At 42.6% G+C, this 21591-nt stretch overlaps 1 protein-coding gene across 1 annotated transcript; it reads left to right on the top strand.

Annotated features, from left to right (window-relative positions):
- Positions 1-162: 162 nt before the first annotated feature.
- LOC118858171 (zinc finger protein 774-like) lies at positions 163-18675 on the top strand. The gene is made up of 5 exons (XM_036768638.1): positions 163-439; positions 1023-1093; positions 1605-1731; positions 13817-13930; positions 17354-18675. The coding sequence occupies exons 2-5, from the start codon at positions 1061-1063 to the stop codon at positions 18658-18660; spliced, it is 1581 nt and encodes a 526-aa protein (XP_036624533.1). The 5' UTR covers positions 163-439; positions 1023-1060; the 3' UTR covers positions 18661-18675.
- Positions 18676-21591: the final 2916 nt, after the last annotated feature.

The following is a 21591-nucleotide window of genomic DNA, read 5'->3' as shown; positions in this document are numbered from 1 at the left end:
CCAAATTCTCTCCCAGGTTCCCTTCCCGATCTCTCCTAACTCCACCAACGCCCTGGCTCCTCCCCTTCCCCGCCCCCGTCTCCTCCCCTCTACCTCGGAACCCCCCTCCTCGCCAAGCCCGGCTCCTCCCCGCTTCCTGCTGGCCTGACGCGGAGGAGTTAAGGGCAGCGAGATCCATCCGGGCGCCCTAGAGAGGCCATCGCAGCTCGCAGACCCTGGAGACCCGTACACTAGTCCCTGCCCTCCTGGTTCCTGGGCCCGGCTGGTGTCTTTGTGTCTTAGCTGCCTTCTTTCCTGTGCCCCCCTCCCTGGTTCCTTTCAGACCCTCAGCTTGGGCTTGGCAGGCAAGGCCTCTGGCCCCGCTGTGCCCACCTCCTTTTGGCTTCTTGCCTCCCTGCCTGCCTGCGGGCAGCCAGAGGACAAGCCCTGTCCAGAAAAGGTGAGAGGAGAGGGAGTCCAGCTGATGAGGAAGGGCACGGGGAGGAACTGGGAACAAGAGGGTAGGGAAGGGAGGGGAGGCGGTGAGGAATGAAGGAAGGGCTGACAGCTCCGCTATGCCTGGACCAGCTCTGGGCTGACGGACAGCTCACTTCCCTCAGACCTGGCTGCTTTTCTCTATTGTGCTTCTCCAGCCATCAGCTTCCTCCCCCCACCACGTACTCCAGTTTCACTCAAACATTTCTCCCCTTGTCTGGCCCACACTCATCCCACTGATTTCCATTTCCTTGTAGGCTGAACTGGGGGCGGGGTTCAAAGGAGAAGGGCCCGGGGGCATTTTCAAAGATTTCCTCCTCTGGGAGTGAGATGGGGAGGAATGCTGAAAAGCGGGTGCTTCAGAGAGGATGCTGGAGCCTGGGGGGAGAACAGCAGGGAATGAAGGAGGAGTATGGGCTGATGACACTTTGGACGGGAGATGGGTGGGGATTTGGGAAAGTATGTAAGTGGGAGGGGTTTTCTTGGGCTCCTGGGGGTGTGGAGTAGGGTGGGGAGTCCTCTCTGATGGCTCAGTCTCCTCCCCCCAGCTTGACCTTCATCTCAGCTCCATTCCCTTCAAACAGCCATGGTATCCAGATCCCCTCCAAATGGGGCTCAGGTGAGATGTGGACCCTTCACTCCTCCCTCTTACTTTCCTTTGCCCCCGCCCCCTATACTCCTCAGTTCCATCCTGGGTGTGTTGGAGGTGGGGTAGGGTGGGGTGGGTGGGTGGTGGTGGTGGGAGGTGATTATGTGTGTGTTTGAGGAGGAATTTTCTTTCCTCTTCCTCTGCTCACTCTCTTTCACCCTTTTCAAGCCCAGACCCACATGGTCCAGAATCTCAGGATTAAGTGAAGGGAAGATTTCTTAAGTATCCAGTGAGGATTCATACATTCATTCATTAAATACACCTTGTGTGCAAAGTACTGCTCCCTGTGGCGAATAAAGGCAAATAAGTTAAATACACAGCTCGTCTTCATCTTTGTGTCTATCTTTATGCTCTTTCTTCCCCATCTCATTCTATTTCTGTCCCTCCCCTCTTTTTGGTCTGTCTCTCATGGTCATACCCCTTGTGTGAATTCTCCTCTTTGCCTCCCCATTCCTATCTTTTTCTCTCTTGGCTGTTTCAGGGGCTGCTCACCTTTGATGATGTGGCAGTCATTTTCTCCCAGGAGGAATGGAGGCACCTGGACTGTGCTCAGAGAGCACTCTACAAGGATGTTATGTGGGAAAACTACAGGAACCTAGCATCTGTGGGTGAGGTCTCATTTCTCCTGCCATGTCCTAGAAATCCTAATCCTCTTTCATTAACTTCCTATAGGCACCTTGCTCCCTGACATTTTCCTCCCAGGTGAATTCATAACTGGACTGGGTTTGGCTGGAGTGAATAAATGTAGGTAATATACTGTGCAGAGGACTTTTAAAAATTTTTATTGTTTACATGGATGTACTTAAGCCCATTGAAGTCAATATTGGTCTCATGCCTCTTTCCCAAGGAATTTAGAACCCTTGTTTGAGCAGCTAAGCTTTATAATTTGTCTGATATCCAGATAGCCTTAGCTGGATGACTCTGAAGGACTGGCACTTCAGTAATAGTGACCTTCTTGATCCTCCTGACCCATGGCCTCCCCTTCCTCCTCTCCCTTTTCCCTTTCCCTCCTTCTCCATTCCCCTTTCCCATTTCCTCCTTCCCCTTTCTTTCCTCCTCCCTCTTCCCTTCCCCTTCATCTCTTTCCTTAGAAGATTTGGCTATCCCAAATGCTGTCTCTGAGTCAGCAAATCTGTTAACCTAGAAGCAAATTCTGATCATAGGGTTTACAGCAGGAAGGGAGATCAGAGATCCCCCATTCAGTTCCCTCACTTCACCAGTAGGGGTTAAGTGGGGAGATAAAATCAAAATCTCAAAGGACCAATTCAATTCTACAAGCATTTATTTAGCCCCTGTTATGTGCCAGGCACTGTGCTTTGCACTGGGTATATAAAGACAAAAATAAAATTGTACAGGCAATTCCCCTGACCAGTTGGTATAAGGGAAGGGATTGGCATAGTGGAAAAAAATGTTTAATTTGGAGTCAGAGGACCTGTGTTCAAATCCTGACTCTGTTGCAGCCTTTGCAACCATCCCAGTGAAGAAATTTAACTACCCTGGCCTTTGTTTTTCTTTTATTATTAATCTAATCAGTTATGTTAATAGTTTTCTTTATGTTAAACCATCCCTGCATTCCTGGTATAAACCCCAGTTGGCCATAATGTATAATCTTTGTAATATGTTGTTATAATCTTTTAGCTAGTTAATTTATTTAGCATTTTTGCATCTGTATTCATTTGTTCTTCCTGGTTTTATGTATCAGTAAAGGAGTTTGGTAGGATCCTTTCTTTGCCTATTATTTCAAATAATTTATTTAATATTAGAATTAGTCGGTCTTTAAATGTTTGATAGAATTAACTTGTAAATCTATCTGGTCCTGGTACTTTTTTCTTAGGAAGCTCATTTATGGCCTGTTCTTCTGCCTTTTAAAATTATCAGACAGATACTATAAAAATGGGAAAATAATTTCACTTTTTACCATTATACAATTTTATATGTAAAATTCTTAATTCAGTTTTGAGAACTTATGATAGATAACTCATGATAGGTAAATTTGGAAGCCAATCATAAACATGTATATATTCCTTACAGGAAACAGTCTAATCCTGTTGCTTTTCTCAAAATTTACTAATCCATTTAATTAGAAAACTTTCATATTACGTCTTTGTCTCATTACTTTGTCTAATCATTTCTCCCTTAGGAGGATATCATTCCTATATTATAATTTGATCACAAATACAGGTTAAAATTGTAAGATGTTCATACTTGCATCCAGTTATAGTAACTAAGAGATGTTTCAGAATCAATCTATTATTTAATAGATTTAGTATTGTACTTACAAAACTTCTTGATTATAGAAATTTGCTATAAAAGGGAAAAGAGGGACATAATTACAACGTCATTCATCGTAACAGAGGGAAAAACTCCTTTAGCTCTGCTTGATTCCAGGCGTGAGTCATATCTGACAGCCAGTCATGTAGTCACAGTGTGTTAAAAGCAAGGCTCAGAATTAACCATGTGGGAAATTTTCCTTTTCAGAAAAGAAATAGCACAATAGGGAAACAGAGTCAGAAGGATCCTACCTAGGCTGTGCCCAGGTCATCCCCCAAACTTTTCCCAGGCACAGACATTCACCTCAAGCAGTTCCTAGAGTGCAATACATGCCACTCTTTACTATTGGCTTCATGACAATTCAGACAACTTTCTATATAATCAAAACAATAGTGAACTGCAGCCCCAAGAATTTTTTCCTCATGTAGCAAAATGACAAGAAACACAACTTAGGGCTTGAATGTCTTCCCTGATGTTCCCCTAACAGTTAGCATTTCATTTATCCTTTACTTTTAAATTAAAACTACCCATATTCTGGGGCTTCACACACACACCTTATAGTTGACTCATTAATATGTTGAAGCTATATCTTTAAACCAGCCTATACACTTTCATAATAACCAAAAATTTCAATGAAAATTTGCTATTATATATAATTATCTGCTTTATAACAAAATATACCTCATTAAATATTGAATAGTTTTCAAACATCCATTTTTTATCAAATCCTTTTAAAAGCCCAATTCATATGTGACAGCATCCAGATTAAAAAGTTGTTTAAAAAGTTCTAACAGTGTTTCTGTTATAATGGTATGTCAAATTTTACAATATGAGATAATTTAGAAATGAAATAATAACAAACAATAAACTTCAGATAACATCAATTGCATTTCCAAATTATCACATATAAAAATCATTAATCTTATTGCCTTTGGCATTTTAAAATCACTTTAGAGTTATCAGGTATGGAACAGCTACATTCATTCATATGCTTAGTGTATGCCAGTCACTGTGTTAACTCTCTGTGATCATTATATCATTTTGATCTCACAACAGTCTTGGGACATGGAAAACCATTATCATTTTTCTCCTTACAGATCATGAAAATAGAGCAAAAAGAGATAAGATAACTTGCCTTAGATTACACAGCTAATAATTTCCTGCATCCAAAAAAAAGAAGGGTGGGCTCACCAAGAGCAGAGGCTGGCTGGCCCCCTATCTTGTACTGCCATGCTAAATGCTGCCAGGGGGCATCAGGACTTTCCCAGATAGAAGCTGGGTAGGGCCTGCTGAGGGATGAGCCTACACTAGAGACACTGACCGGGCTTTGGGGTATGTGACAGAGGGCACTTGTTGCAGAATGGGAATCTCAGGGGCTGGTGTGGCTGGTACCAAGACCATCCCATTGGTGATAGTTCCTGGTGGCAGGGCAAAGTGGATTCTGGCCATGGGGCCTGACCCCCAGACAGCTGCAGCTTTGGGGCCAGGTGCTGCTGAGGCCATTTGCAGCTACTGGGGCAGGATGGGCAGGATGTTCTGTATCTGACCCAGGCTTGCCTAGAGGGTCTGACTGCAGGATATCCAGGAGAACAAGGCCATTGGGGGGCCCTGCTGTAGCTGCTGCCCCTCCCCCCTACCACTCTACCTAATGGGCCCTGGGCAATGAATAGTGCAGCTGGAGGGGCAGAACATAATTCAAGTTTTCCTCCATTTTTCCAGCATTTTTTCAATACCTGTATTTGGGAATCTGATCTGGGATGAGGGGGTTAACAGGAAGAGGGTCTCTTGAACTGGGAGTGTTACAGGAGATACCTGGTTTAAATAATCTTTTCTATTTTCACAGTCAGAAATGTCAAGGAAGGATTAATAAGATGTTGTTATAAGGTGCAAAGTGCTTGCTTATTTTTTTTTCCCTGTGAGACTACTTCTAAACTAGCTGCCTTCCTTCATTGCCCTAGAACAATGAGGTTATTAATCTTGCCATTTACTTTCAAAACTTTTATAAAATTTAATCTTTATTTTTCCTTAAAACAAATTCTACAGAGTGGTAACCCAAAACTTACTAAAATATTGCAGAAGGGAGTGAATTCCTGGAATTACCCCAAAATCTCAGGAGTTCTCTCCTGCAATCTTAAAATGATTAATTTCCAAACTCCTTAATCTATCAAGATTTTTTTTAGCAGGTCTACAACTTTGATTATCTGACTTTTGTTGATCCAACATAGCCAAAGTCAAAATGATAGGAAAAAAAGTCTTACAGGTTTTTTCTTTTATAACCTAATCTCCCTCAGAAAGCCTAAAGTGGGAGTTAGTCCTGCTTACTGGAACAATTGCTTCAACTATGAAAGTTTATTAATGTTTCCCAGTGTTCCAAACTCTCTGGCTACTGCCCTTAGAAGTTTTCTGGCTGGCTGCATTTTAAATCTTTCAAGGTAACAGAATCTAGCTCACAACACAAACACAACCCAGAAATTTTCCATCTTACGAAGACACAAACACAGCCAAAACAACAAGACACACATAGACACAAAGAATTCTAAAAAAGCATGCAGTCAGAGTTCATACAGGGGTACGTGGGTTACTGAGGTGTGCAGTTTTTAACTTTAGGCACACAGTTACACTTTTACAGAGGCATGTAAAGAGGCCAATTAACAGAAATGTGCAGTTAAGAAAGGCTATCCTTACCAAAGTAATCCAGATGAACTGGGTCAAGGGAGGAGCCCTGGAGTTTTCCTCAGAAAGAATGTTGAGCTCAACCAAGGCTGGAACTTGTAGAATTAGAGCAGGGACAAGGGTAGAGGACTCCCCAGACAAGGTGGGGAGGGGTGTGTTGGACTCATGAGAAATAAATCTCTGGTGGCACCTCATCCATTCCCACTGGTACTGAAGTGTCCAATGACCCAGTTTCATGTTCAATCCCACTTCCGACACCCAATCCATGCCTGTTGGATGGAACCAGCCTCTTAACCTGTGGGTGGCTAGAGCCAAACAAAGCAGGCCAGAGTCAGGAGAGTCAGGCATCAAATAGAAGTTTAATTTCAAAGTGAAAGAAATGGCTTGCAAGCAAGGATACGTGTGCTGGAGCCCTGCCCCTGGGGGGGGGCACTTTAGTGTGGGGATATCTCAATATTTATAAGCAGTGAGTTGTAGCCCTGATGATGAGGGGTAACAGCAGCAATGTGACAAGTTTGATTCGTAGCAGGGCTTCGAGACCAGAAACAATTCTGGGATTTTGCTGCAGCTGAGACTATCCAGAGGGTGAGCACAAAGGATGTTGTTATGCCAAGCTCAGGGCACAACTTGCTTGCTGGGCCTTAGCTCTGGAAAACAGGGTGTCTTCTAATATCTTGACATCTCTTATTGCTCCTCTCCACCCTCTTCCATTTCTTTCTCCATTCTCTTCCCTCAACCATTTAACAATAACTCACACTTATCGATTCCTTCTTCTTATAACACCATGAGGTCATGCAAATATTATTCAATTTTATAGAAGAGGAAAATGTGGCTCAGAGAGGTTAAGTGATTTACCCATGGTTGCACAACCAGTAAGTGGCGGAGATTGAACTAGAATCTATGTCTTCTGGCTTGAGGCTCAGGACTCTTTCTACCATACCATGGTTACTCTTTCCTTCTCTTTTCTCTTTATAATCTCATTTAAGGAGACCAAGATAAGTAGCTTGGCCCTTACAAAGGCCATCTTCACCATCAATAAAATTTTGCTAATTTGTCTCTCTGTTCAAGTCTCTTCCCAGCTTCGATTCATCTTTCACTCAACTGCCAAAGTGATTTTTCTTGAAACAGAGATCTCTCCATGTCATCCCTCTTCTACCTCTTCATCAATAAACTGCAGTGGCTCTCTATTGACCTTCTGGATCAAATATAAAGTCCTGCATTTCTCATTTAATGCTCTTTAAACCTGTTCCTTTCCTACCTTTCCTTTCTTCTTATACTTTACTCTTCTCCACAAACTCTGTAACCCAGTTACACTGGTTTACTCTTTCATCCTTAAACATGACCCTCCTCCCTGCCCTTGCTCTTCTTCATGCCTGAAATGCTTCTCTCTTCATTTCCACCTATTGGTTTCCCTGACATCCTTCAAGATACAATTCAGGTTCCACTATCTACACAAAACTTTTCCCTGTTTCCTCAGTTTCTAGTGCCTTCCACTCTGATTACCTCCTATCCACTCTGTATTATTCTGTATGTACCTAGTTATCTTCATGATCATTTCTCCAACTAGAATGTGAGTTAATTGAAAGCAGGGACAATTTTTGCCCTTCTTTGTTTTGTGTATGTGTATTCGTGTGTGTGTGTGTGTGTGTGTGTGTGTGTGTGTGTGTGTGAGAGAGAGAGAGAGAGAGAGAGACTTTATTTTATTTTTAATTTATGAAGTAACATAAGCATTTCCATAACATAGTAGAATAAAAAAAGATGATTGCACATGAAACTGCAAATCTATTATGTACACCGTACTATTCCTTTTAAATATATAATAAAGTTATGTAACTTTCTTTTTTCCCTTCCCTTCCTTCCCCCTCCTCCCTGTCCAAAAGATGGTCTTTATCTGGGTGCAGATAGTGTCTCTCTTCAGAGGCCCTTTGTAGTTGATTTGGGTATTTGTAATAGTCAAAATGACTTAGTCTCTTAAAGTTGTTTTTAAAACAATATTGCTGTTACTGTATACAGTGTTCTCTTGGTTCTGCTCATTTAACTTCATTATTTCATGCAAGTCTATCCATGTTTTTCTACAGTCAATGAGTTCATAACTTCTCATAGCACAGTAGTATTCCAGCATGATCCTATACCACAACTTGTTTAGGCATTGACCGGTTGACGGGCATCCCTGCAATTTCCAGTTCTTTGCCACCACAACTAGAAAAAATTTTTTATAGACAGTTTCTCAGATAAAAGTCTCCTATCTCAAATATATAAAGAACGTTGTCAAATCTGTAAGCATGCGAGTCATTCACCAATTGATAGTCAAAGGATATGAACAGGCAGTTTTCCAATGAATAAATCAAAATAATTTATAGTCATATGAAAATATGCTCTAAATAATTATTGATTGGAGAAATACAAATTAAAACAACCTTGAGATATCATTTTACACCTATCAGATTGGCTAAAATGATTGGAGGGGACAGTGACAAATGTTGTAGGGGATGTGGAAATATTGGGACACTAATTCACTGTTGGTGGAATTGTGAACTGATCCAACCATTTTGAAGAACAGTTTAGAATTATGACCAAAGAGTTATTAAACTGTCTGTACTGTTTAACCCAGCAATTCCACTAGTAAGCCTATTTCCAAAGATGATTAGGGAAAAAAAAGAAAAGAACCTATATGCCCTTCCTTGTATCCTCAGTGCTTACCATAGCATTTGGCAAGTAGGGTAGTATTAAAGTTCTTGGTGGTTGACTCACCAGGATTAGTCTGCATTAATTAGTAACAACAAAAACAATAACCACCATTTATTTAATGCTTTAAGGTTTCAAAGCACTTCACAAATATTACCTCATTTATCTTCATAAGAACCTTGGGAGGCAAGTGTGATTGCATCTGCTTTACTTCCAGTTGTATAACTAGCAAGTGTCAGTGGCTGGATTTGAACTCGGCTCTTTCTGACTCCAGGAAGACTGACTATTCACTGTGGAATGATAATAGTCCTGGTTAGTCAATTTATGGAATATTGTGTACAGTTCTTAAGGACCATATTTTAGAAAAAAATTGAGAAGCTAAAATTGCTTCAGATAAGGGCCACCATAGAACTGAGGGGATTCCAAATAAATCTATGTGAGATTAGGTAAAAGGAACTGAGGATGAGAAGACTTAAGGGATACTGAATAGCTGTCTTCAAGTATTTGGGATGTTGTCATGGGGAAGAGGGGTTAGACATGTTCTTGTTCCTGGAAAGCAGAACGAAGCTTACAGGAAGGAGCTTTCATGGAGGCAGGGTAAGGAAGAGTTCCCTAACACTAAGTTGACTTGATTGAACTATCTCTAGAAGCTCTGAATTTTTGTCAACAAAACTGTTTAAGTAGATGATAGATTTTGAGGATATAGTAGGCACTATGAATGGTTCATGTATGGGTTTGGCTAGATGACCTTTTTAGATCCAAGAGTCTGTGTTTCTAAGACCCATCCCCACTAGCCCCTAGTCATCCAGGGACATTCAATCAACCAACCTTTATTGTGACATGCCAGGCATAGTCCTAAGTGCTAGGGACAAAAGGGAAAAAAATTGAAACAATCCATAGGTTCACAGAACTTATATTCTAATGAGGTGAGGGGGCACGCACACATATAGGTCTATGCAATATAGACACAAGGTAGATGCAAAGTAATATTGGGGGAAGGCACTGAGGTGGGGGAAGACCATGATGGGCTTCTTGAAGAAGGTAACATGGAGCTGAGTTTTAAAGGAAGCCAAGGATTTTACGAGGTGGAAGTGGAGAAGAATAACATTCCAAGAATAAAGGACAGCCATCGAACATGCATAAGAAAAGGAGATGGAGCTGTGTGTGTGAGGAGTAGCAACATAGCTGGACAAACAAGTGTGGAGTGATGTGCAAAAAAACCAAACCAAAAACAAAACAAAAAAATGATAGGAAGGGGCCAGGCTATGAAGAACTTTAAACAGCAGACAGGAATTTATGTTTGATCCTAGAGGAAATAGGGAATAGCTGGAGTTTGTGTGTTTGTGGGTACATATGTAGACTTTGATTTTAGGAAAAACACTTTGGCAACTATATGAAGGAGGACATATTGGAATAGGGATAGACTTGAAGCAGGGGAACCAAGGAGGCTATTGTAATAGAGAGTGAGAGGTAATAAAAACCTGAACTAGGGTGGGGGCTGTGTGAGAGGAGGGAAGACCATGTATGTGAGAGAAATTGTGCAGATAGTAACAAAATTTGACAACTTATTAGATATATATTCTGAGTGAGAGTGTGGAGTTGAAGATGGCACTGAAGTTTCCAACCTGGGTGAATGTAAGGATGGGTGCCATTGATAGAAATAAGGAAATTTGGAAGAGGGGTTGGTTTTGAAGGAAAAATGAAGGGTCCTGTTTTAGACATGTTGAATTTGAGATCCCTGTAAGACAGCCACTTTGAAATGTTGACTAGACAGTTTGCTGATGAGGGTATAGAGATCAGGAGAGAAACTAGGGCTGACTATATAGAGCTGGGATCATGTTATCAATTATCGTAATGATGATAAAAGCTGTGGGAGCTGTTGAGATTACCAAGGGAGAGAGAAAGAGTAAGGATAGAAAAGATAGGGAGTCCAGAAGAGAGCTTTGGGGTATACTCACAGTTTATAGGTATGACATGGATGGAGATCCAGGCTGAGTAGCATTTGGATAGGAAAACCATGATAGAGCAGTGTTATGAAAACTCAGAGAGATTTTGTTTGAGGAGAAGATGGTCAGCTTTGTCAAATTCTGTGAAAAAAGCATGAGAATTGATAAAAATCCATGGGATTTGGCAATTAAGAGATTATTTGTGACTTTGGAGAGAGCAGTTTCAGTTGAACGATGTCAGAAACCAGATTATAGAAGGTTTAAAGGAGAGTTAGAGCAGAGGCAGTGAGGGCAGCCAGTGCAGAAGACTTTTTCAAAGAGTTTAGCTGAGAAGAGGAGAAATACAATACTGATAGCTAGTGGGGATGGTATGGTTTAGTGAGGATTTTTTTTAAAGGATGGTGGAGATAGTATATTTTTAGGCATTTTTCCTTTCAAGGAAAGAACTAGTAGACAGACTGACAGGGAGGTACTGACAGAGAGGATTGACAGAGAGAAGAGGAGACTGATGGAGAAGGATTGACAGGGAGAGATAATAGTGGGGATATTGTATTGAAGTAAATGGAAGAGAATGCAGCATGTAGAGGGATTAGCCTCAGCAAGGAGAATGGCCACCTCTTTATCAGAGGCTAAAGGAAGAGATGTTGAGGGTCAAATATCAGAGATATGAGGAGATGGGGAGATGAGGGAGTGTGGGTCACATAGCCTCTTTGGTGAAGCATGAGGTGAGGTGATGAGAGGGTGATGAGAGGGGGTCTTGTGTTTGACTTGAGAGGAGAAGAGAAAGATTGTAACAGCTGTTGTGGTGAGTAGGATAGAAAATAAATTAATGAGGATTAGGATTGCCTTGTGGCAATGAGGGCCAAGATAACATAAATTTGGCAGTGGTCCTATCAGCAAAGTTGTGGACTTCCTCTAGCAGCACATGAGTAGGACAGAAGTGGTGGAAGGTGAAGAGTAATCCAGGGCTAGGGTTTGGCAATGTGTAAGCAAGGGACTTGACAGGATAGTAGAGAGTTGAACTGGTTCACTCATGGATTGAGTTTAGAGAAGAGAGTGAAGCCAAAGTTATATTTTCTTCCTTTGCATATTCTTTCCAGAATCTTATAATAATTGCTAAGTGCTGGTGGGAGGAATGGGAGAGTTGTAGTTTAGGGACATGGTGTACATTGAGATGGTTGATGTCTTTGGGTGCCAGTAATAAGAACTTAGTGCCACACTAGGTCAAGCTCATAGTCCATCTAGTCTAGTGCTGTGTTTCAGACATGAAGGAACAGTTTATAGGATAACATGACAGTTGTCTTCTAGGACAGTCTTCTCAGAGGTTGGGGCTCTCTCCCAAACAATCCCAACTTCCATCATCAGTCATTAAACACCTTTTAATTGCAAGGCACTCTGCTAGATACTAGGTGCTAAGGGGGCAGTAGCATAAGATGTAATTCCTACCTTAAAGGAGTTTCAGTCTTGGGGAAATGGACAGTTTATGCTATGTTATTTTTATGGTCTAGACTAGGGGTTTTTAATCTCATCTAGATAATAAGGATTCTTAACCTGGTTTGGATGAGTTTTGGGGGGTCCACATATTTGGATGGGCAAAGAAATTTACAACATTATTTTCATTAATATCTAATAGAAATTTATAATTTCTTTCAGTTATCAATTGTTTTTAACAACATCGTCCAGAGAAGGGTTCTATAGGTTTCACTAGAATGCTAAAGGGGCCATGATACAGAAAAGGTGAGGAACCCCTTTTCTAGACAGCAAATGTTACAGCTATTTAGCAGGAGAGATTTCTTTCTTTTTTAAAGATTTTTTAGATTTTTTATTTTTAGTTTACAATGCTCAGTTCCACATGTTTTTGAGTTCCAAATTTTCTTCCCCTTCATCCCCTCCCCTCACCACCCTGAAGACAGTATGGGATCTGATATATGTTCTATATATACCTTCACATTAAACTTATTTACACAATAGTCAAGTTGTAAACAAGAATTATGACCAATGGAAGGAATCATGAGAAAGAAGAAACAAAAGCAAAAAAGAAGAGGAAAAAAGAGAGAGCAAATAGTTTGCCTCAATCTGCATTCAGACTCCATAGTTTTTTCTCTGGATGTAGATAGCTCTCTCCATCATGAGTCCTTTGGAGCTGTCTCTGAATCTTGCATTGCTGAGAAGAGCCAAGTCTATCAAAGTTAGTCATCACAGAAGCAATATGTCTGCGGTTGTGTATAGTGTTCTCCTGGTTCTGCTCCTTTCACTCAGCATCAGATCATGTAGGTCTTTCCACGTTGTTATGAAGTCCGTCTGCTCCTCATTCCTTATTGCACAATAGTATTCCATTACATTCATATACCACAACTTGTTCAGCCATTCCCCAATTGATGGGCATCCCCTCGATGTCCAATTCTTTGCTACCACAAAAGAGCTGCTATCGATATTTTTGTACGTATGGGTCCCTTTCCCATTTGTGTGATCAGCAGGAGAGATTTCTATGCATTGGGATGATTAGAAAGGGCCTTGGATATGGTGGGACTTGATTTGGGCCCCGAAGGATGTATAGAATTCAGGTAAGCAGGTAGGGCGTAGGGAGGACATTTCATGTGGGGACAATGACGTCTACAAAGACTCTGAATTGGCAAAATTCTGCCCGTATTACTGCAGGAACAGCACGTGGTACAGTTTGGCCAGGCTGGAAGGTTCAGATAGGGAAGTAAAGGAGGAAAGCCTGAAAAGGTGAGGTTGGGGTATGTTTCAGAGGGCTTTGAATGCCAGACTCAGAAGTTTGAGCTTCCTCCTACCTGAACCGCAGTTTCCTCACCTACAAAATGAAGGGTCTAGACAACATGATGTTCAAGTTCTCTTCTTTTTCTAATGAGCTAAAGCTTTGAGTTGTTAGCACTGAGGATCCATTAAATGTTTTGGGGGGAAAGGGGGCTGAGTAAATGGCGTGTGGAGGGAGCAGGGGCGGGGAGGGTGTGGAGAGTCTGAGATGGAGAGAGGAGAGCCAGGATTGGAAAAGTGCCTGAATCTGGGCTTTTGGAGGTCAGAGTCCAGGGTGGGGGCAAAGCAGAGTTGAATGGTGAGCTAGGTCTCTGATCTGATTCTTTTACTCTTGAAGCAGGATTTCCCATCTCCAAACCAGAGCTCATCTTATGCCTAGAACGGGGTGAAGAACCATGGCTGCCTGATGGCCTGGGATCTTCAGAAAGGAGAAGGATCCTATTCTTCTGCATAGGTGAGGAGACTGGTAGCAGAAAGGAAGAAGATAATTTGGGGAGGGGGTTCATGTTCAAGAAGAACATGTGAGTGAGAAAAAAAATAAATTTCTCCCTTAGTCATAAAGCCTATCTATTTTTGCTTTGATCACAATTATGATGTGGGGGCAATAGTATTCAACACCCCCTGCCAGAAAAACACCTTGGACTCCGTTTTGTTCTTGGTCTGCCATACTTGTCTCAGTGTCCAGTGCTTCTCATCCTACCCGGTGTACTGCAAAGCTGCATTTGGGGGCTCAGAGAACCTGGGTCGAATCTCATCTTGACCAGTTACTAGTTCTGAGACCCTGGTCACCTCTCTTTATGTTTGTCTACCTCAGCTGTCATAAGTTGGTTTTAACGAACTCTAAGATCCTTCAAGCTCTAAATCTACGGTCCTGTGGCTGCTTTAGGTCTCTCTTTTCCCCACAGCCAAGTGAAGCTTACTTTTCCTATATCTTATATTTTCCCTTTTAAGATAGATGATTCAGTTGCTTTAGTAAATTGATCTAGCCTGATAAACACAAGGAAGAGGAGTTTCATGTGCAGTGTCTGAATTTCTACCATCAAGGGATTGAGTTACATTTTAATAGCAACTTCAGAATACCTCCATCTTTGTTATGAAACCTAAAATATTTCTAATGATGGTGTTCCCTGGCCACATTGAAAGGAACACGGCCCCCAAAAGCAGGCTGGTGATGGAGATGTTTGGGGTGTTTCAAAAATCTTTGGGTGGCTACCTTATTGACCATCTAGAGCCAGCCTAGTAGTAACAATAACTAAGTTTGCAAAATGCTTCACAAAATACTATCTCGTTTTCCTTTTACCGGCCTTCGCCCTGGCAGGTAGGTGGTATTGTCCTCATTTTACAGATGGGGAAACTGAGCCAAGCAGAGGTTAAATGACTTGCCCTGGGTTACATGACTAATATCTGGGGAGAGATTTGATTCTTCCCCATTCTAGATCCAGCCCTCTATCGACTCTATCCGCTGTGCCACCTAGCTGCCCTTGTGGGGGAGACATGATATTAAGCACTAGATTGGATGCCTGAAGAGGCCCGTTCAGATTTTGTCTCTGAGCTGGGCATGATGGTGTACATCTGGGATCCCATCTACCAGGGAGACTAGAACTGGAATGTCTCTTATTCTTGGGAGTTCTGAGCTGTAGGGAGCTGTGCCCGTTGGGTGTTCTCACTACTTTGCATTTGTGTGGTGGGTCCTTGCGATGGGGTGGAGGATGGGACACCATGTTGCCTAAGGAGGGATAAACTAGCCCAGGTTAGAAACAGACAGGGCCAAATCCCTGGATGAATTAGTCCTATGGTCAGCCTGTGAGCAGCCTCTCAACCTCCAGCCTGGGCAAGATGGGGAGAGTCTTCTCAAAAACAAAACAGATTCTGGCTGCTTGATCTTTCGGAATTTTAGTTTCTCCATTTATAAATTAAGTAGATCGAGAAAATGGTTTCTAAGCTTTGTTCCAGGGCTGGGATTCTATGAGTCTATAAAAGATGGTTGTTAGAGCAACTTAGGGATTGTTTGATTCTCTATGGTAAATCTTGTCTCAAGTTCAAGTTTAAATTACTCTTTATTCTCTTATTAAGTTCTTTGTTGGCTTCAGTACCACCTGTGCTCGGGAGGCAGACTGGTGTGTGAGAAGGGATACTAAACTAAGAATTTTGGGGAATGGTAGGCGCATCCACTGTGTGACTCTGGCTGAGACATTTTATCTCTGTTCCCTCATCCATAAAATTAGAGGGTGGAACTGAGGTTCCTTGTAGCTCTAATAGGCATAATTTTTCCCTTTTTCACTGTAGCAGCAAAAACTGCCAGGAAAAGTCTTGGACATAAAAAACGAAACAAAACACTTAACTCCTCCATTTTTCTCTTTCCTCCTCTCCCTGTACATGGGAAGTGGGGGGTGGGGGTGGGGTGGCATGAACTAGGAAAGGTAGCAAGGTTAGAGAGGAAGAAAACCCATCTTTTTTAGTTTTGTGCTTTTCATTTGTTTCAGAGGAGGTTCTATTCATCCCTAAGTGGGTGGGAGAAAGTAGATGCGGAAACTGGATAGTTTTCTAGTTACTTTTGTCAGGAATTTGTTCAGTGTGAATTCCCAAAATGTTACACATACCCAACTTCATGGACAAAGATAGAAAGGCATATCTTCCCCAGAGAGAAGAAACATTTGGGATAAGTTCCTTGTTTGGTTTTTCTGCATTATTTGAACCTCTTGATAGTGTGAAAAGTTTAGCTAATGGTGTCAAATTATCAATTTTAAACATTCTTATATTTGGCAAGTGTTTATTCTCAGTCTGGGAGACATCCTGGCACCCTTCTGCCTATCCAGTGTTCCTTTTATTCTCATCAGCTGTTTGGTACTTTGGAAACGTACCCTCGTTCAGTGTTAGAACCACAGGATTATAGACCTTGAAAGGATCTCAGATCAGTTTGAGCTAACCAGAACTGGGAAGTCAAGCGGTCAGAATTATCATGTAATATGCACTTGAGGTAGTGGGTTTAGTGGAAAGATCACAGCTCTGAGAGTCTTAGCTATGCTACTGAACTTATCTATATATCTATATACTTATTTATATCTATACATATATCTCTGTATAACATATCTCCATCTATCTGTCTGTCTGTCTGTCTTATCTATCTATCTATAGTAGCTGTGCTACTGGAGTTATCTTGGGCAAGTCACTTCCTTATTAGCCATTTTCCCAATTGTCAGATAAGTTAGGTCAGGTGGTCTCTAAGCTCTGTTTCAGCTCTAATTGTCTTTGAGTACAAACTGAACCAAACAGAAATGGCTTTAGAATGATCTTTCATTTAGGATCTTATAGGTCAATTCTCCCCTTATTTTTTTTTCCATAGTGTTTTCCCAGCTATAGAGTGCCTTAAAAAAGAAAGGAAAAGAAAAGAAAAGAAAAAAGAAAAGAAAGTGCCTTAACCACTCTGGTTTCTGCATCTATAAAATGGAAGATTTGGACCTGATGACCTCCAAGGTCCCTTACTGCTCTAAATTTCTGATCCTTTTTCAATTTTCTAACAACTTTGTGCTAGGTGGATGATTGTCTCTAGTTAAAAGAATTGTGGATTCTGGTGACTTAACCCAAGCTAACTGAGAGTAGAGTCAGTCAACAATATTTATTAAGTGCTTAGTATGTTTCTGATACTGCTAAATACTGGGGGATCTAAGAAATGCAAAAACATGGTCTCTGCCCTCAAGGAATTCACATTTCAGTGGGGTTGAAACATGTGCCAGTAGCTACCTGTAAGACTTGCTGACCAGAGTTCTGGCAGGCCTCAGGTTGCAAGCCCCATCTCACTGGATCCTCATCACATAATTTAGGGACATAGCACACAAACAGTCCTCCCCATTCTAACTCTCTTGTTCATGTTCCCCAGCAGGGAACAAGCCATGGACTCCTCCCAGGCTTCAGAAAGGCCTGGAGGAAGTGGGGGCCCTCAAAGGACACATTTCCAGAGATTGGCCAGATAGTCCATCTTCTCCAGCAGAGGACAAACTGGGGACTCCTCCCGGGGTTTGGAAGGGCCTGGAAGAGGAGGGGGACCTTGAAGGACAACCTTCCAGAATGTGGATGGATTGTCCACCTTCTCCAGCAGAGGACAAGCCAGGGACTCTTCCCGGGGTTTGGAAGGGCCTGGAAGAAGAGGGGGCCCTTGAAGGACAACCTTCCAGAGCCCTGCTGGATGGGAACAAGGCCTTTGTAGCTGCCCCGACTCAAATTATCTACTGGTGCACATCAGACAACAAGGAACTGATCCCCTGTTCTGTGGACTTCACCCCGCTGCAACCCCCAGGCCGCCCCAACCTTTACAAGTGCTCTCATAGCAGCAAAGATTTAATCCATGTCTCCAACTTCTCTCGTTACCAGCAAACCTATCAGTGCCCTCAGTGTGGCAAGCAGCTCAGCTGGAACTCTGACTTCAGCCGCCACCAGCGCACCCACAGTGGTGAGAGGCCCTTCAGCTGCCCACTTTGTGGGAAGCGCTTTGGCCACAGCTCTGACTTTACCCGCCACAAGCGCACACACACTGGTGAGAGGCCCTACAGATGTTCAGATTGCCCCAAGTGCTTCAGCCGCAACTCGGACCTGATCACACACCAGCGCACCCACACAGGCGAGAAGCCTTACTGCTGCGGAAACTGTGGCCGGGGCTTCAGCCGCAGCTCGTCGCTGGTTACACACCAGCGTGTTCACACGGGTGAGAGGCCCTACCAATGTCGAGACTGTGGCAAACGTTTCAGCCTCAGTCCGGATCTTATCAAGCATCAACGGATCCACACAGGGGAGAAGCCTTACAAATGCAGCCACTGTGTCAAGTGCTTCAGCCATCGAGCCAACCTCATTACCCACCAACGAGTCCACACAGGTGAGAAGCCCTACAAGTGCCGAGACTGTGAGAAGAGCTTCAGCCAGAGCTCACACCTCATTATTCATCAGCGGGGGCACACTGGGGAACGCCCTTATCGCTGCAGTGACTGCAAGAAGAGCTTCAGCAGCCGCTCCTACCTCATTACCCACCGCCGAGTCCACACTGGTGAGAAGCCATATTCCTGTGGAGTGTGTGGGAAGAGCTTCAGCCAGAGGACCAATCTTCTCACCCACCAGAAGCTACATGGGATGGAGAAGGGGGTAGTGGGAGGGGCAGCTTCCAATGGGATTACTAGGCTAGGGAGAGAAGCTTGAGCTCCTGTCCCACAATTTCAATGCAACGAATACTTATTAGTTGCTTATAAGATAATAGGGATACAAAGATGAAAAAAGGACAGTCTCTGCCCTCAAGTAGCTTGTGGCCTATGAGCTTCAATAACTCCTTTGGAGAACTTCTGGGGGGCGGGGGGGGGGGGGCAAGAGAATGAGATGGGAAAGACTTCCTGCCATTTCTATTGTGCAGGGTTTCCAGGGGCTGCTTCCAGCTCCAAATGGATGACTGGTTATTTGCTGATTCTTGTACCCCATTATTTCCAGAGGGGAATCTGTAAGAGTTTCTCAAAGTGTTCCTACTACTAGAAATCAGGAGATCTGGGTTCAAGTTCTGGCTCTGGTGCTGGCCATGTGACCTCAGGTAAATCATTTCCTCTAATTGGATCTAAGTTTCCTCATTATAAAATAAAGGAGTTTCCCCCAGATTATCTTAGTGGTCTCTTTTAACCCTGATAATCTGTGTTATGCCATATGCTTATGTTAGAGTTAGAGATGGGAAGCAGGAAAAGAGGGAAAAGAATAAGAATTTATGTTGTACCTGCTGTGAGCTGGGCATTGTGCTAAATGCTTTACAAATAGCATCTGCTTTGATCCTGACAACAACCATGGAAAATAGGTGCTGTGGTATTATTCTCATTTTATAGTTGAGGAAACTGAGGCAAAAAAGAGGTTAAATGAATTGTCCAGAGTCACGTGCTAGTGAGTGTCTGAGGCTGAATTTGAACTCAGGTCTTCTTGGCTCCAGACCCAACACTCTCCACTGTACCATCTAGTTGCAAAAGAGATTGAGAATTGGTTTTCTGCAGTACATCCTAGTGAAAAACTTTACAAACCTGAGGAGGCAACTAGCCTTACAAAAATCACTAGTGGGACTCAGTTTCCCAAAGCAGTTTAGGCAAAAGGGATACTAGGTAATTTCCAGTGGCCAAAGCCCCTCATGCTTGTCCTTCTTACCTCTGTCACCCCTCCCCCCTTCCTGCTATCCCCAGTGACCAAAATGCAAATGCTGAAATGCTCAATTACCTTTTTTTTAATCTAAAGGGAATGGCTAAGAGAATAAAATGTGGAGTAAAAAGACAAGAGGTAATGTAGGGCTGGGAAGGAAGACATTTGGCATTTGAGATTTTTTTAAAGCTTTCTCTAACTTGAGGGGTTAATCAGTGGTGGGATTCAGCCAGTTTGCACCAGTTTGGCAGAACCAGTACCTAATTTTAGGTTGAGTTCAGCAAACCAGTTGTTAGCAGTGGTGGTGCCTCGGCTCAGTTCCGTGGAGAACCAGTTGTTAATTTATTTGAATCCCACCACTGGGGTTAATCTGTTTTTCCTCCCCTGTTTCCCATTCTTCCTCTCTCCAACTCAGCTGTTTTAGCTGCTCCTCCTCCAAACTGGCTACCAGTTATCTTTTAAATGAGGTGAATGCCAAAGAACCGTGAGGAGTTTGACAGCCTGGCATGATCCTTAAGATGAGATCCTTAAGATGATCCTTAAGACAAGAAGGCTGATAAAGAGAGTCTGGGAGAAGGCCGAGGAGAGAGCAATTGAATAAACCCATTTAAAACGAAATTAGGTTTTACCTTCAAAAGGCTGTTCTGAACTCTATGATTTCCTGACGACTCTTCCAAAACACCTCCTCCCCATTCCCGCTTTGACATGGTTGACTGTCTTGATTGATAAACATCACCAACAGGAAACTTGGGGCAAACAGGATGGCTCAGTATCCAATTTTTTCTCCCTAGCAGCTGCATTCATTTGATCATTTTAAAACTGCTGTGGTAACCATTCCTGTAGAAATTTTAGTGGGAGAGAGTGCTTAGATAACAAGACTAACTGTCCCTCATAAAGGGAATGGTAGAGAGTCAAAGCCAGGAAAATTAAAGCCTAGGAAGTTGGGGAGGAATGGAGATGAGGCAAGATGCTGGTAGGAGGATCCTATTTTCTAAACTCTATCTGAGAAGTCTGCATTTCAGAAGGTGGAAGTTACAGAGTGCGTGTGTGTATGTGTATCTGTGTGTATGTGCATGTGTGTATGCATGCATGCATGTGTGTGTGTGTGTGTGTGTGTAGATGATGACATACCAAGGGCAACTAGGTGGCAGTCTTCATGCTTGTGTGCCATCTCAAAGGTCTACGTGTTACTTATCACCAGTAGAAAGTCATCTTTGGTTTGAGAAGAGGGATAGGTTTGACCCACCTACCTTTCCCTCCATGAGGGACAGTAAATCATAATATCTAATTACTTTCTCCTGCTAAAATTTCTACCCAGACTTAGTACCACAGAAATTTAACAATGACCAAATGAATGCAATTGCATTTTGTTGCATTTTTAGTTTTAGATGAATTTCATCACTATCACATTGGCCTTAAGTATTTATACTCAAAGTTACAATTCTCAGATACTTTCATTTAGGCTGGATATTTTTGGATTTCTTTGGGGCAGATGGGAAGTATTTCCTAAGAGTATCTTAGGCCTAGGTATTTTTTACTAGAATGTTATGCATTGTCATCATGTCAGTCATTTTGTTACCTCGTGCATTTAACTGGAAAAGGCAGCTTCTCTAGCATCTGGCCCAGAAAGAAATATGACCCATCCAATTGGCTGGAGCCATCTTGTTTGAGAGGAGCAGGACTTCATCCCACCTCTGTAGTACCCAACCCCACAACAGGTCTGCTGGGTCATTAGTCCTATGACCCATATCCCATTGTACTCAAAAGAACAGCATGTCACATTATTTGAAAGTAGGCTCCAGGTGATGGCTATGCCAAGGCTTGTACCTTGGTACCTCTATGGGTATACAAGGTAGAGGCAGAGACTATGAAATTTGAGTGGAGTTGAAACAACTGCCTTGAGGCAGTGTGCTGTAGGACATAGAGCACTGGATTTAGGAAGACTTGGTTTGAATACAGCCTCATAGA

Source organism: Trichosurus vulpecula, chromosome 7 (assembly GCF_011100635.1).
Source record: "Trichosurus vulpecula isolate mTriVul1 chromosome 7, mTriVul1.pri, whole genome shotgun sequence".
In the NCBI taxonomy this organism is placed as follows: Eukaryota; Metazoa; Chordata; class Mammalia; order Diprotodontia; family Phalangeridae; genus Trichosurus; species Trichosurus vulpecula.
This window is presented reverse-complemented; position numbering and strand designations above follow the sequence as displayed.